At 34.8% G+C, this 16,213-nt stretch overlaps 2 protein-coding genes across 2 annotated transcripts; both read left to right on the top strand.

The window, feature by feature from the left end:
- Nucleotides 1–3,024: 3,024 nt before the first annotated feature.
- Nucleotides 3,025–16,015, top strand: LOC106136870 (E3 ubiquitin-protein ligase PPP1R11). Its single transcript, XM_060946839.1, has 4 exons — nucleotides 3,025–3,359; nucleotides 10,536–10,656; nucleotides 12,477–12,619; nucleotides 14,334–16,015. Exons 1-4 carry the CDS (start codon nucleotides 3,273–3,275, stop codon nucleotides 14,445–14,447), a joined length of 465 nt encoding a protein of 154 aa, XP_060802822.1. The 5' UTR covers nucleotides 3,025–3,272; the 3' UTR covers nucleotides 14,448–16,015.
- Nucleotides 3,409–6,025, top strand: LOC106136869 (succinate--hydroxymethylglutarate CoA-transferase). Its single transcript, XM_013337532.2, has 3 exons — nucleotides 3,409–3,778; nucleotides 4,765–4,942; nucleotides 5,221–6,025. The coding sequence occupies exons 1-3, from the start codon at nucleotides 3,463–3,465 to the stop codon at nucleotides 5,999–6,001; spliced, it is 1,275 nt and encodes a 424-aa protein (XP_013192986.1). The 5' UTR covers nucleotides 3,409–3,462; the 3' UTR covers nucleotides 6,002–6,025.
- Nucleotides 16,016–16,213: the final 198 nt, after the last annotated feature.

Genomic DNA, 16,213 nt, shown 5'->3' with positions numbered 1-16,213 from the left:
TTATAAACATGGGATTCTTCTTTTAGGCGATGGGCTAGCAACCTGTCACTATTTGAATCTCAATTCCATCATAAAGCCAAACAGCTGAACGTGGCCTATCAGTCTTTTCAAGACTGTTGGCTCTGTCTACCCCGCAAGGGATATAGACGTGATTATATGTATGTATGTATGTAAACTTATATATACAAGAAGTCATTGGCCCATGGCCGAGATGGGATTCGAACCTGCGCATCCCGCTTTTTAACCGGGCACCTTAACTATCGACCACCCACGTTCTGCAACGGCGAATAAATTAAACTCATCACAATTTCAGCATAGCGACTGCAAAATCGAGGGAACCTGAGTCATTTCGCGAAATGTAAACTATTTTACTGCCACGCTCATAAACTAGAGATCAAAAGTAGTTTAACAGCCCCTCGGGACTTACTTCATCTTCTGCCCACGTTTATTTTATATACAAACTAGCTATTCCCTGCGACTTCGTTCGCCGTAAAAGCTCACTGATAAAACTAACGGATGAAGTAATTTTTGTATAATAGTTTTTAAGTAGGACCGGACCTAATTAAGTGAAAAAAAACAACGTCTAAATCGGAGCAATAGTTTTCGCGTTTTCCGTGTACAAACATACAGACGGAAATTCTAAAAAGCATACTTTTGTCTTTTACGTGAATGTAGATTCACTTAACGATTTTTAGCAATATATTTCAAGTCAGTCATCAGTCAGGAACTATTTTATTTTATATGTATGGATACACATATCTTATAATTAACCTTAATTCCCGTGAAATTGAGAAGAAACTTTTAAATTAAACTAATTATTCCTAGAGACATCGCTCTCGAAAGAATTTTCGTGTAAATATGAATTTATTGGACAAAACTTTTTGATATTTGGATAACTTATATCAATAAAAACACACATTGTGTTTTAGTTATATCTTACTGGGTAGACATTTGTCTACCCCGTAAGTAACTAAGTCTGTATGTCTAGGCATTTGCCTATGGTCTAATAGAATTAAAAGAAATTAACGAGTGTATGGCTCTAGACCCAGCGGTTTGGGTCACGCGTTGTGTCACTCAACCAAAAAGGCGGTTTCCAATTTGACCTATTAGTATGTATGCATGTTTGTATGTGTGTCCGTGATTATCTCGCGTTTCACCACACCGATTTTGTTGCGGTTTTTAAGGAAATTGTTTGTTAAACTTACAAGAAGGTTTAATAAACTGATTTCAAAAAATGAAGGATATCGGTGTTCTTAGTTAGATAAGAATGTTACAAAAATGTATCGTAAATGATTGAATGTTTATTTCCTTCATCCATTTATTATTTCGACCATGTCATTATTACTAGATGGCAAGAAATTAAAAATATCTACTATCAAAATATACGATGGGACATTTACCTCAACAACAGAATCTAAAATAGTTCGCCATCGTAAACAAGGGATCGTCGCTCTTTGCACACTTAACTTTTTAATTTTTTATTTTTAAATGTCGAGTCGCCAACATGTTTTTCGTGATGCGTGATTTTTGGATATAATCCAAATAATTTCAGTTAAGAAAAAATTATATTTGCGGCGTTATTTCAAGTACCAATCAAAATTGCGGATGTTGTGGCCTACAATAAAATAAATTGTTTATTTACAAGAAATTCAGTGATTTATATTTTGTGGCAGCAATAGATTTTTTTATGTTAACCTTGTCTATTTTATGATTTAGTATTTTCCTTTGATTTAAAGCAATTAAATGAAGCCTAAGACTGAGTATATACATAGTCACGTCTTCTGTTGCGGGGTAGACAGAGCCAACAGCCTCGAAAAAAAGGCCAAGTTCATGATGGAATTAAGATTCAAATAGTGATAGGTTGCAAACCCATCGTCTACAAGAGGAGGAGAATCCCAACTATATATTTATAAGCCTACTCTTAGTCGCCTTTTAGTAGTTTTTGAATACATTGGTAACAAATATAGGAATCTCTTATGGATTTTAATATTGTATTTTGTTATAATAATAAACTGTAGGGGTAGCGATGATTCGGGTTCAATCTTCCACCAGGCTAGGTGTGATGCCTGGGGAACCGCGCGACAGACGATGCTTAGTCGTAGGTTGTAGGTATTTATGCTCCAATCCGTTAAATCTTTGCTTACGCGATTTAGAATTTTCGCTGCTTTATGCCGAGCGTAACATATTCTTCGCTATGATTGACAGATGGTGTGTGACGTTAGTGGTCACTATAGAACATATAATAGTTGACTCTGTCTACCCCGTAAAGTTTATACTTAGTCATTGGTTCCGCAGCGGGGTTCGAAGCCAGCGAACAGCGGTTAAGAGTTAAAACAAAATTAACCTTTGGCATTTCTTATTCATTTCTAGATGGTCGGTATGCAATAAATTATATTAGAATACCTAGATATGTATTGTAGGCTGTGGCGGCGTAAGGTGTGGGCGATGTGGGCCACCGCCTATGGCCTCGTGGTGCAGAGGGCGTGTCAAACCAAAAAAAAAGCTTTTATTAATAGAAATATCTATGATATTATTCCGTACTAAATGTCCCTAACTCTGTATGTTACGCTGTTGTAGCTGCGTGTATAAGCTAGTACTTTTTATAAACCCTTCTTCTTACATCATCAGAGGTGCCTCGTGCAAGGTTCCTAACTTGCCCTTTTTACTTTTACTTAACATTTAGTTTAGAGTCTAAAGCTTTTCCCGCAACTTCAACCGCGTGGTTTCGTTTTTCGCAATATACTTTGTATTGCCTTCTGTATTTTGTTTTCTGATTGTAGGTACCTTCCTATATCCTGTCTAAAATTTTGCACGAAAATACAAGAATATCAAATTAACATAAAAATACAATAGGAAAAAAGAAATAAGTACAAACAAAACATGTAAACTTATAGCTGATTTACCTATAAGTGGTCGCTGAAAAAAAAACATCTTCCACTAGTGTCAATGTCACAAACGATTGAACATGACAAAAACTTTGTTCCATGTTTCGCATTTCCATCGTTTTTCAGTGTAAACAATTATGATTCATTTTAATGTATGGAATTTTTATTACTAGAAAAATCTATACAGTAAAATTACGAAATATTTGTTCATTACATAATTTCTTTGTTCATTCTAAAATATTCTAAATAAATGTCAAAGTCAATTCACGGATGATCACAGTCAGTCGGTCGGTGTTGTTCGATTTACTCGAATAATTCAAAAAGTGTCTTTTCACATTTAATCGAAGTGTAGAATGCGCAGATATTCCAAAATTGCGATCTAGTTTCATGGGTGATAGTCAAAGAATCCGGAGACCGGAAGAGATGGCTACAACCAGCACGGCGGTTTCCACCGTCCCTGCTCAATTGCAAGAGGTAAATAATACATTCCCATTACAAGCACCTTATCTCTTTTATTTAACATGCTAAGGCATTGATAAGTTAAACAAACAATCGTTTATTCCATTTGTTGTTCGCGATGTCTGCCGTCAGAGCGTTATTTTCTGGTGTAGTAACAAAGCAAAAATGTATTTTGAAATTTGAATATTCTACGAAACCGCCGGGTTTATTGAGCGATATAAATGTTCTGGATTTGACCCGTGTCGTAGCCGGGCCCGTTTGTACTATGACCCTGGGAGACCTGGGTGCTAATGTGATCAAGGTGGAGAGTCTGGACGGAGATGAGGCAAGGAAATGGGGGCCTCCCTTTATAAATGGCAACAAGGATTCGTATTACTTTCTGTCAGTGAACAGGAATAAGAAGAGTATTTGCATTGATTTCAAGACCAAGGAAGGTAAGTTTCCCAAATTTTAAACATATCTTTATGCCCACTCCTAGAACTGCCAGTTCATCATATCTAATGGCGGGGGAGACTTACACGCTTGGCCTTAAATTTGGGTAAAAACTAGATATTGTTGAGAATTTTTTTGTATATTTTTTAAATTTACTGATTTCCCTGAATTAGGTACTGATTACTGATTAGGTATATATAGGATACCTATAAAATGTTGTCCAAATCAACCTTGCCAAATAATTTCACAAATAAAAAGTAACAGTTAAATGCTGTCTTAGTATGATTCAGTAAACTGCTGATGATATATAACCAGGTAAATGATATGAAAGATATAGTAGATATATAAATGATATGGAAAATATTTTTGATGGCGCTACTTAAATTTATCTGTAATATGATTTTTATTTATCATATCTTATCAGTGCATCATAGGAGGCTGATAACATTGTTGATACATATTTAAGAGAAATAATCAAGACCTTTGCCTAACAGTTTGATAAAATGATTTTGAAACATCTTACCATCACACTCTTTAAACCTTTAAAAAGCTTAAATTTCTGCCAAAAAAGAAGGGCCGTGTGGTAACTGGCACAAATATAAAAAAAAGAATAGGGCCATTCCATCTCTTTCCCATGGATGTCATAAAAGATGACTTAGATAAAGGCTAGCTACCTGTCACTATTTGATTCTCAATGATTCATTGAGAGATAGAATGTTCAGCTGATAGGCTTCATTGATTGACAATGAAGCCTATCAGCTGAACATGGACTATCAGTCTTTCAAGACTGCTGGCTCTTTCTACTCTACAAAGGATGTAGATGTGATCATATGAATAAATGTGCAAAAACCTGATGCGTTTGAAAGTACATCTTGATTTTACACTCGCCATTAACACAATTATTCACTAAAAAAAGTAATATAGATAAAGTTGGAAAATTTTCTTAAAAAGAAAGAGATATGAATAATTTTTAAGTTTACTTTTTTAGGTAAAAATGTCATATACGACTTAGCTCGTAAATCTGATGTTTTGGTGGAGAATTTCCTGCCGGGAAAGCTGGACAAAATGGATGTGGGCTACGATAAGCTCAAAACAATGAATCCACAGTTGATCTATTGTTCTATAACTGGGTTTGGACAAAAAGGACCATATGCTAATAAGCCTGGGTAATACACAAGTAAATAATACTTTTAAAAAATTTCTATAATTTTATTTTTAACCACTAACTATGAGAAAAGACATGAATGGAGAACACTCCACTTAACTCCACCGACAAGAGATAGCTCTTAAATTTAAGAAGATTAACTTATACCATAAAATACATTTCAATAAGTTCATCTGTTTAGCCTTAAAACGAAACATACATACATAAACAAACTGAAATTTCTATTTTGAAGGTTACAGATTATAATCTCTTTACAAAGCAATGATATTTTTTTTATAGTTACGACGTAATAGCATCCGCAATGGGCGGACTATTAAACACGACAGGCGAGAGAAATGGCAACCCTGTGAAGCCTGGTGTTGCCATAACGGACGTCACAACAGGACTCCACGCTTTCGGGGCCATAATGACCGCTCTGTACTACAGAAAAAACACAGGAAAAGGCCAGAGAGTCGACTGCAACTTGCTCTCCACTCAGATCTCAAGCATGATCAACATTGCTTGCATTTACCTGAATTGTGGCATCGAAGGGCAGAAGTGGGGAACTGCCCATGCTAACCTCGTCCCGTACCAAGCGTTCAAAACGAAAGACGGAGACATGGTCATTGGTACAGGCTCGAATGCACAGTTTGTTGATTTCTGCACGTTAATTGGCAAAGAAGAGTTGATACATGATGAAAGGTTTAAAGATAACTCGCTTCGGGTTGAGAATCGGGAGGTGATTGTGAGAATTGTCAGCGAGGTTATCAAAACGAAGACCAATAAGGAATGGGCACAAATATTCAAGAATGCATCGTTCCCAAACGGACCTGTTAATAAGATGAAAGATGTTTTTGAGGATGAGCATGTGCAATCAATAGGTTTAGTACAGGAATTGGTTCATCCGGAGGCAGGGAAGATTAAGCTGGTGAGACCACCGACGGAGTACAGCGAAGGTGGAAATTTGGCTAGGACACCGCCCCCTACACTGGGGCAACACACGAGGGATATATTGTCAGAATATTTGGGATATGATGATGAAATGATCAATGATTTGTACAATAAGAAGGTTGTAAGATGATTGTTAATAAAGTGTCTGTCAATATTTTTGTTTTATTTCAAACTTTTTTGTCTTAAAATTCATTAGTACAGTCCCCCGCATATCAAGTTACCGTGCGTGAAGTCTATTTAATTTGTGTAGGTTGATATGCTGGACTATACTTGTGAGTGATTCTTCCGTTTCGTTCAAATCTCAACGATTTTGAAGAAAGTTTTTTTTTTAATCGATTTTTTAAAACAGTTACATATAATCATTCGGGTACCTTTCAAGTATAGATTATCAGTAAAGGCCTTCATGAAAAAGCTTTCATTGTCAAGAAAATAGCTGGAATGTAATGAACCCACGGAAGGTAATGAAATAAGTACGGAAGGTAATGCTTGAATTTGGAAGGTAATGAAATAAAATTAAATATGACGGGAGTGTAATGATTTCGTATGGAAAGTAATGAATAATCAGAATGATCTCTCTCTCTCCTCATGACCAAATCATCTTAACATACCCTTTTCTATTCCTGTAACTACATCTTCTTTCACATCACAACATTGCTTTATCACGCTGTTCCTTTTCCGTTCACTCAATTTCCACCTATCATACTCCTTAACGCTCTCATTTCCACTGCATTTATTCTGCTTTCGTGCTACTTTTGCCATACCCAACTTTCATTCCCATACATTAAAAATGTTAATAAAATGTAACGGATTAGTTAACATTATAAACAATAAGTAGGAACTCTCAAGAATTAAATTAGTAATCAGCCTAATCAAAGTTACAATCAGTCATTTCTACTTATTTAAAATTAATATTTAGTAAATTTTTAAACACAAATTGCCCTCTTCTAAATTCTTCCGGCTCATTCAAACGTTGCAAAATTCGTGATGCGGGTATTCATCATCGCTAATTCATCATTCATTCATCATTTTGTTTGATTCATCATCGCTAATTAGCAGCCAGCCAAATTTCTTAGACTAGCCCTGATCTCTCCTTAAAAAAATATTTTATACTCTAGAAAACTTTGCATTCTATTTAAAATTTTACCGATATAATTGGGACTAACTCTTGGGCCATGTTCAAAACTGGTTGTAAGTGTGCCCATATAGCAGAAGCATCGTGCATTATATTTTCGCTTATTGTACAAAAAGATTTATGAATTACTACTTTGGTTTCCTGATCATAAAAATATAATACTCCTGTATGCAAAGAGATTTGTTGGCGGCTTCCACCGAAATGAAAACTTTGTATTTCTTCTTTATATTTTAATAAATAATTTTTGCTGAAGTCTATATGGCATATGACTTCACTAGGAGATAAATCACGTTGCAGATTCTTAATAGCGGAATATTGCATTGTTATATTTAAAACCCGCTTGAAGAAAACTGCCAGTAGAGTTTCGAACTTCATAATGACATTAGGTGGTAAATCTTCCTTTTTCTTTTTTAATGTAACTCTCTTGTTTTTTTTCATCTTTTCCTACGTAGTCTTGCTTCTCAAAAATCCATTCATGATAAATAATAGTTTTCCGATTGTCAAATTCCTGGTACGTCGTGACTTTATTTTTGCAGATTTTGCACTTTCTCTCTAAACAATTTCTTTCGTAGGTACACACTACAACATAAATTGTTCAAAACCTCAGATAAAGAATTTTCTGTGATTATATTAGCTTTCTTTAAAAATTTAATAATAAGTTCAATGTTAGAGTGCAGCTTGCATTGGCACGTGTCTCTTTTTGATGAAGGTTGAATTATCCAGAATGGTCTATATTTGCAGAATACTGAGTAATGTATATGGCCCCATTTCTTACAAAACTTCGCATGTAAATTTTTCATATTATCGGTTAAATATCTTTTTTGTTTTTTTAATGCACCTTTTTTAATAAATTCGTTTTTTCCTGGCGCCATTTGACTGTTTTCATCTTCTTGTAGAAAATTTTCAACACTTTGTTTTAGTTTCGCAGTTTTATTATCTCGAATTTTTTTTTCAGTTAATTTCTCATAGCAAAAGTAATATTTGACAATATCCCATACTTTTTGAGCTTCGAATTATCAATTATATCCAGCAAAAGCTCCTCTTTCCTCTTTTTTCGGAAGGCTTTTGTGTTTTTCTGATACTCCTCGACAAACTGTTTCATTCAACAAAAGCTTCTTTATCACTTCTTGTACCTTCTCATTATTTATGTTTTTTATGATTTCATCTACTTTATTTTCTTGAATCTTATCTTTTTGTAACATCTGCTCCATAAATAAATGTCTTCTTAAAAGCGCTTTCTCATTTTTTTAGTTTATCAAATTCATTCTGTAAGATTGTTATTGCTTTTTTAGATATGTATCGCAACTTTCTCATTGCGCTTGAAATACTAGTTTTTTGATGCACTAAATGTGACTTCGATGTACTTTGGCTTGATGTGGATTCTTCTTGTAACATAAGAGGGTCGTGTATTGTAGGTTCTGGATGTTTATAAATTCCTCAGTTTTATTACTGGGCGGAGAGTTGTCTATTATAATTATTTGCAATATTTTCTGCTCTTTCACCTTATTTAAATATTTTTTGGAGTTTTTTCGCCATCTTCGCCTTCGCTCCCTCTTTTGTCGTGCCGTCATCTCTGTTATACTTAGGACTTGTTTCTTTTCTTTTTTTACAAGGAATTTCCTCTTTTGTTTCTCCTTCTCTAATTTGTATTTTTCAGGATCCGCCTTGATTTCTGCGTATTTTACCTTCTTTCGCAATCTGTCTTTACCTATTTTTTTTTCTTTAATTGCCAGTTTCTTCGGCTTCGACATTATTGCAGATGTATCTAAAAAACAAAACTAAGCAAAATAATCGAATATTTCACGAAACCTTCTTTATTAATTAGGTACCTACCTATTCCGTTCATTCAGTAGTTTTTCAGTTTATTGCGAACAGACAGCTGTCTGTCTTCTTTCGAAGCCTACCTAAGTACTTAGGTAGGTTACAAAATGTACAGATTTAATTTTAAGTTAGTTCAATAATACTGACATATACTTACACAAGTTATAATTCGATATAATCAAAATAATAGGAAAAAAATAACAAAGAGACATAGGTAGGTACATATTAATTTTATATTAAAAAAAAATCATTACAATCCAAAGTGATTCATTACCCTCCTTTAAAAAATTGGAGGGAACGGAAGGGAATTATACGGAAAGAAATGAAGTTTGAGCAGATTTCCTGAATTTACTCATGAATTAATAAAGGCTAGATATTCATAATTAATTGATAACTAGACCCTACAGTATGCTAATTACCAAAAGTTGAAATTATTTTTTTACGTCTACACTCACATACAAAAACTACGGAAGGTAATGTTTACTTACTCGTGACAAACGCTGTTTTCAGAAATTAAATCGTAAAAATATTTTGTCTGGGCAGCGTCCGTCCTCTCCTGAGGACTTGTATCGACGGACGGAGGTGCGCGGGAGCGTCTTTTGTTTGGCAAGAAATAGATAGTATTGTACGTGCATAAAAATTTTAATGTTATATTTTTGTGGAAGGCAATGTAGTTTTTGGGTTGACAAAACTTTGAAGACAATTCTTTCTATATTAAACACTTATAAAAAATACTGTATTGCAGGTTTATAATAGTCAGTGAATACATTAGTATATAAGAAAAAAAAAATGTACTTCTCTCCTAGGAAAGTCAACAAAAGTGTGTCACAACGTTCTGAGGGTCCATTTGAACAAGGAGAGGAATGAAAAAAATACATGTTTTTGTTCTAAAATTTTTTTTGTTATGAGGTTTAAACCTGATATATATGATGGACATTTAAGATAAAAGTACGTCCTACCTTATCCAATAAAAAAAATACGGTTAATTACAATATTCATAACGACTTTTGACCTGGAATGGCGATTAGGACGAAACGGAAGAACCACTCTTGTAATGATTACATATTAAAATGATTTAATATTATACACAGCTCACACCAAACGTAAATACTTTAATAAAATAAGTACAATAGATGTATGATCGAAATTAAGAGTACCTACATTGTGGTACATATATCATACTTTTATCTATATGCAGCAGTATTGATAAGACATGTTTATTATGCCAATAAAATGGAAAGGCGGTAAGTTGTATACAAATATGTATTACTTATTTATTTGACTTTAAACTTTCCAACTAATACTTTGTTTCTATGGGAATTTCCACAATGGCATATCTATATCGAAGGATGGCTATGCGCAATGCAAGTTTATTAATATAAGTGGAATTAATATGGTTGTAAATACACAAGCCACTATTAATTTGATTCAACTCTTAATCTTTATAAAGAATATGAAAAGGAAAATTAACCAACGTGGGGCGAAAATACATTTTTGTATGTATGTCTATAACGCGTTAACTTTCGTACCGCTAGTCCGATTTTGATGAAATTTAAAATATATGTAGGATCTGTCATTATTAAGTTCGTCGGGCATCGCAATCGGTTAAGTAGTTTTTGAGATATTCAACGTACTGTTAAAAATACAAAGTGTTTGCAAGGTTTTAAGTTCACGTCGAAGAAATAGTTAAATTTCATTTATCATTTCTCAGGAACCAGTGCAGCCAATCGCAGTGATTACACTGCGACCGACGCGTGCGCAGGAGAGGAAGAAGGTAGTCTGGACGGAGGACACCGTTGACAATGAGAATATGAACAAGAAAAAGTCAAAATGTAAGTCTCGGTCGACGTTATAGTTATCGATACTGATATTATAAATGCGAAAGTGAGTTTGTTTGTTTGTTAGCTCTTCACGCGTTATCTACAGAACCAATCTTCTTGAAATTTCGCGTACTATATATAATTAGACAACCGGGTGAATCCTATAGTGTATAGTGGTTAGTATATTGGTTGTTATAGAGGAAAGTAACTAAATGTGGGCTAGTGCTTTAATATGGGCTAGTAACAATTCTCGAAAACCTACAGTCGAATGACACAACAAATGACGATCGTCCATCGCATTCATTCGCTTTGACATCGCACTCACTCGCTCTCGTCAATCGCGCGCGAGCTGTCGCCATTGTCAGCTGTTCTTGTGTTGTTGCTGTCGAAAAGTTTTCTGAGGTTCGTATCAATGTGTTGTTTAATCAAAGAAAATTAGGTCTAAATACTCTAACCATGTGTTTTATTGCAAAATATAAGTTTAATTTTATGATTTTCGGTCGATTTATTGCTTGCTATATATGATTTGTAAAGTACAAGATCAAATTTATTTTAGTTAAGAATTTCGAATATGGGCTATTACTATGGTCCTAAATATGGGCTGCTGTGGCTTCGGTCATAACTTTGTCTCCATATAAAAATGGCCTTATTGCAACAAGTAGGAAGAAAATTGAAAAAGAAAATAAAACAAAAGATAAGTAACCCAAGCAAAAGAAGTTTAGGAAATAAGTAAGCCAAGACCAAGGAAGAAAGTGTAAGTGAAGAATATCTCCAATTTGATTCAGATAGTGAACCAGATGCCCCTATAGGAAGAGAGGCTCCTGATACTGCCGATGCAGCGTGTATGTTTTGTCAGGAATTTTTTTCAGAAAACGCAGCAGGAGAACTGTGGGTAAGATGTTTAATGTGTCAGCTCTGGGCACATAATGACTGTGCTGGGCCAGAGTTCGACACTTGGATATGTGATTTTTGTAAGTAAATTATGTGATTTCTTCCATCTACCAAAGTAATTTGATCTCTTATAAGGTAAATATTTATAATTGTTATTTTCGTAGAAGACATATTAAGTTTCTATTAGTAGCCCATATTTAAGTACCTGTTCCATATTTAGAATCTATTTTGATATTTTGTTTAATGCTCAAGATAATAATATATAATAATATTAAGAACATATGATTGTTACTTAGCTCTTTAAAAATGTATGTGTGATTATTTTGACCACAATAAATGGTTATTTTTTTAATAGTTTTTTATTTTTGAGGCAAAAACAAAATGGTAGCCCATATTTGGTTACTTTCCTCTACTTAATAGATAGGTAAAAGATGACTATTTTAATATGATTTTCAGGTCAGAATTCAACAGGTGCAAAGAAAATTTTTTGCTTGAAGTAGATGTTCCGAATACTAATAATAATAATTAAACAATCTTAAATTTATAAAAAGGATGAGGATCTTCTTATTATTACAAGGCAAACTATCGTGGCACTTTGAGTTACAAAGGTAACCATGTTTCTTGCAGAGACATCTTTTTGACATACATCCTTTCTTGCATACGCAGCGCATAAATCCCTGGCCTGTTCCTATGGCTGCTTCCTTAGCAACAGTTCTCAAAGGTAAATTTGTATTCGGAACATCTACTTCAAACAAAAATTTTTCTTTTCACCTGTTGAATTCTGACCTGAAATGTTACACAGGTAAGTAGCTTGGGTAATGAAGTGATGTGATGATTTGTCACTCCTATGACTTGGAAAACTTCAACCGTCAGTCGTCACCAGGGGTCAGTTTTAGAGCCCTGAACTACTGAACCAAATGTAACAAAATGTGCGATTTCAGGTTGCTGCATTTACGAGAAACCTCGCAGGTTCGGCGAGTCTGACTCGGAGACGAGCGACGACGAGTGCGAACATTGTTCAGGGCACGTCGAGAGGCGCCGGCACAAGCACCATCAGCAGGCCTCCACCAGTGCCCAGGCGCAGGTAAGAAAATTATAATAATCATTATCATTCATACATACATACATACATATGGTCACGTCTATATCCCTTGCGGGGTAGACAGAGCCAACAGTCTTGAAAAGACTGAATGGCCACGTTCAGCTATTTGGCTTAATGATAGAATTGAGATTCAAATAGTGACAGGTTGCTAGCCCATCGCCTAGAAAAGAATCCCAAGTTTGTAAGCCTATCCCTTAGTCGCCTTTTACGACATCCATGGGAAAGAGATGGAGTGGTCCTATTCTTTTTTGTATTGGTGCCGGGAACCACACGGCACTCAATCATTATCATTTATTCCTTATTCCATGGATGTCGTAAAAGCCGACTAAGGGGTAGGCTTATAAACTTGGGATTCTTCTCTTAGGCGATGGGCTGGCAACCTGTCACTAGTTGAATCTCAATCCTATCTTAAAGCCAAATAGCTGAACATGGCCTATCAGTCTTTATAAGACTGCAGGCTCTGTCTAAGTACCCCGCAAGGGATATAGACGTGATTATATGTACGTATGTATTTATTTATTCCTTAATTATGGTTACAATATAGGTCTTACTTATTTAGTTAAAGTTTTTGTGAACACATATTCTACCTCTTAAGGCGTCGGAATTATGTAAGTATATATATTTTGAATAAGCAGCGTATAAAGGCTCTGTCTAGTTATGATCATTTTGTCAATATTTCAATGTCAAATAAGAAATAAATTTGTCAAATTAAAATATTAATTAAAAAATAAATTAAATTGAGACAAAAATAAATAAATAAAATTCATCAAATGTCAAATAAATATGATGTTCATTTATGTAATAATTCTTTAATTTCAAAAACAATGTATATTGTGTCGATGATTTATAGGTAGGCAATTCATAAAATAGTATAACTGACCGATTTCTGTACTTGAAAGATATTTCCAAAAAATCGATTTTGGGTCTAAGCCAACTTAAAAAGACTGAAAGGCGACATTCAGCTATATGGCTTAATGATGGAATTTAGATTCAAATAACTAGTGACAAGTTGCTAGCCCGATGCCTAAAAGAATCCCAAGTTAATATAAGCCTTTCCCTTAATCGCCTTTTACGACATTCAAATGAAGGATATGGAGTGGTCCTATTGTAATAAACAAGTTTTCTTGCTTTTCAGCAGAGGCATGTCAAAATATATAAGTATATATAAGATTGACCACTCCATCTCGTTCCCATGGATGTCGTAAAAGGCGACTAAGGGATAGGCTTATAAACTTGGGATTCTTCTTTAGGCGATGGGCTAGCGACCTGTCACTATTTGAATCTCAATTCTATCATCGAGCCAAAAAGCTGAACGTGGCCTGTCAGTCTTTTCAAGGCTGGTTGGCTCTGTCTACCCCGCAAGGTATATAAACGTGACTTTATATATATATATATGTATATATCTTCATCTTTGTGTTTTCTTTGAAGTTAAACGACCTTTTCCCACTTTCTACGCGGGGTCGGCACAGTATGTTAGTGTTTTCCAATTACCTCTGTCAATTGCCATCTCACTGGTCACTCTCTTTCTACTCATACTATCATATGACTATATGTATGTATCGATTCTTTCATCAAGCCAAAAAGCTGAACGTGGCCTGTCAGTCTTTTCAAGACTGTTGGCTCTGTCTACCCCGCAAGGGATATAGACGTGACTATATGTATGTATATAAGATTTGTCCTATACGTTTCACTATAGTCAGCGACCACGACGACCACAGACGGCGTCGAACCCGCGACCACTGTGACGCTGAAGCCGGGCGAGCCGTCCGCGCCGCCCGACAACCCGGAGCAACCGGCGGCCTCCAGCTAAGTTGTTATGACTAAAGATCGGAATAGGTAGATTGAATTGGAATCAATGAACTGAAACGTATATATTAATATGGACATGCCTCCGTCCGGGATTGCTGGATTTGTAAATTATTAAGATTTTTTCCGAAATTTTTACAAGTGGCATGAAGAATATATTAGTGGTAGCTGTTTTCCCCCGACTTCGTTCACGTAAATTGTAGTCCTATGTTACCCGCGGACAATGTAAGTGTAAGAACTGAAATGTAATCCCGGAAAAGAGGCTTATCCATGTTATGCTTTCTATGGTAATTCATGATGCAAGTACATAAAATCAATCTACCTATTCCGATCTCTGATTATAACACTCAAGCAATAACGTCTGTATTGTACTGTGTGAATTATCATCGCTAATATTGTAGAGTCTATAGTAATTTATCTGTCTGTATGTTTGTGCTAATCTCGGTAAGTTGCGGACGGATTTTGTTGCTGTTTGTGATGTTGGAAAGAGGGTTTTCTGAGGTAGGTTTTATATCTATTAATGATCTTACGATCTATCATTATAAAAAGGTAGTCTTCAAAATTCCCACTTATGTATGTATAATTTTTTTCCTTAATGTTGGCACTTAAGTACAGTCAACCGCATATCAAGTTACCCTGTTTGTGCAACATTATGACGCGCTAATTGAAAGTAAAGGGGTTGGTACAGTGTTGACTGTACTAAAGTACTTTAGGATAAGATAACGGTCATGAAAACATTACGATTTAAAATTTACTTAAATGTTAGTGTTATCATTCACTATAGTGAATTAAAAAATGTACATAGGAATTTTTCGTCAATTGTTGGTGCGTATGTTTTTAAATATTGAAAAAAAAATATATTTGTCATATTTTTTTTGTTTTTAGTTTGCTACCGCGACTTACGTGAACTTAGAATATTGCAAAAAAATCTGCGTCCGTTTTAAAAAAAATATTTATTGGCATAAAACGTTCAATTTTATGGCGTCAAAGTGAAACAAAGCAACCTTTTTTTTTATTAATCTATTACACTCACCGCATTTATAATAAAACTTGATGTTATAATCCCATAGGGTAGTCGTACATTATGTTTGCATGTTTAATTTTAAGTATTGACCCTGACTTGTTATTGTGAAATGTATTATACCTAAATGCATTTTAAGTAGAATCTGGATGTACCATCAGATCAATCGTAGGTATGTAGCGATGGTTCGGAATCGGCCGCCATATATTGAAGATATTCCGAGGATTTAAATATTCTTCAATTCGTAGAAACTATGCTGATTGCACAATTTAGCATTTTTCTACATTGTGGCTTATGTCGACTTCACCACAGTTCAAATTGATGTGTAAAAAACTGACTCACACAATCCAGGATCCATGGTCAAAGGCTTACCCCCGACTCCTCTCCAGAGTGGTGAGGATGCAACCGGGACTATAGCCATGATGAAGAAGTAATAAACTAAATCGCGATATCCAGATTCTATTGTATGTTTAAACGCCATTTACTTAATTTTATTTAATTTTCCATTACTATGTTAAGTGATTAATATGAAATAAATCCTATTTTTAAGACATGTGGTTTATTTTTTCTCGTTAATTTAGTCTCGTGACAATTGACTCTGTCTATACCGTAGAGATAATGACGTGATAAATGTGTGTATGCATTATAGAAGAGTGCAATATTAACGTGAAATTCCCACAAAATAACCTGTATTGTCAATCTCCCTATTAATTCGAACCAAAAAATCCGTCTAGTAGTTTTTGAGTCTT

The sequence above is a fragment of the Amyelois transitella genome, chromosome 2 (genome assembly GCF_032362555.1).
Source record: "Amyelois transitella isolate CPQ chromosome 2, ilAmyTran1.1, whole genome shotgun sequence".
Lineage (NCBI taxonomy): Eukaryota > Metazoa > Arthropoda > Insecta > Lepidoptera > Pyralidae > Amyelois > Amyelois transitella.
The sequence above is the reverse complement of the archived record's forward strand: the minus strand, read 5'-3'. Positions and strand labels throughout refer to the sequence as shown.

Coding starts and splice junctions, on each gene's coding strand:
- LOC106136870 (XM_060946839.1), top strand. CDS start 3,273: ATGGGTGATAGTCAAAGAATCCGGAGACCGGAAGAGATGGCTACAACC. Junction 3,360..10,535: donor TCCCTGCTCAATTGCAAGAG/GTAAATAATACA, acceptor ATCATTTCTCAG/GAACCAGTGCAGCCAATCGC. Junction 12,620..14,333: donor CCACCAGTGCCCAGGCGCAG/GTAAGAAAATTA, acceptor GTTTCACTATAG/TCAGCGACCACGACGACCAC.
- LOC106136869 (XM_013337532.2), top strand. CDS start 3,463: ATGTCTGCCGTCAGAGCGTTATTTTCTGGTGTAGTAACAAAGCAAAAA. Junction 3,779..4,764: donor TGATTTCAAGACCAAGGAAG/GTAAGTTTCCCA, acceptor TTACTTTTTTAG/GTAAAAATGTCATATACGAC. Junction 4,943..5,220: donor CCATATGCTAATAAGCCTGG/GTAATACACAAG, acceptor TTTTTTTTATAG/TTACGACGTAATAGCATCCG.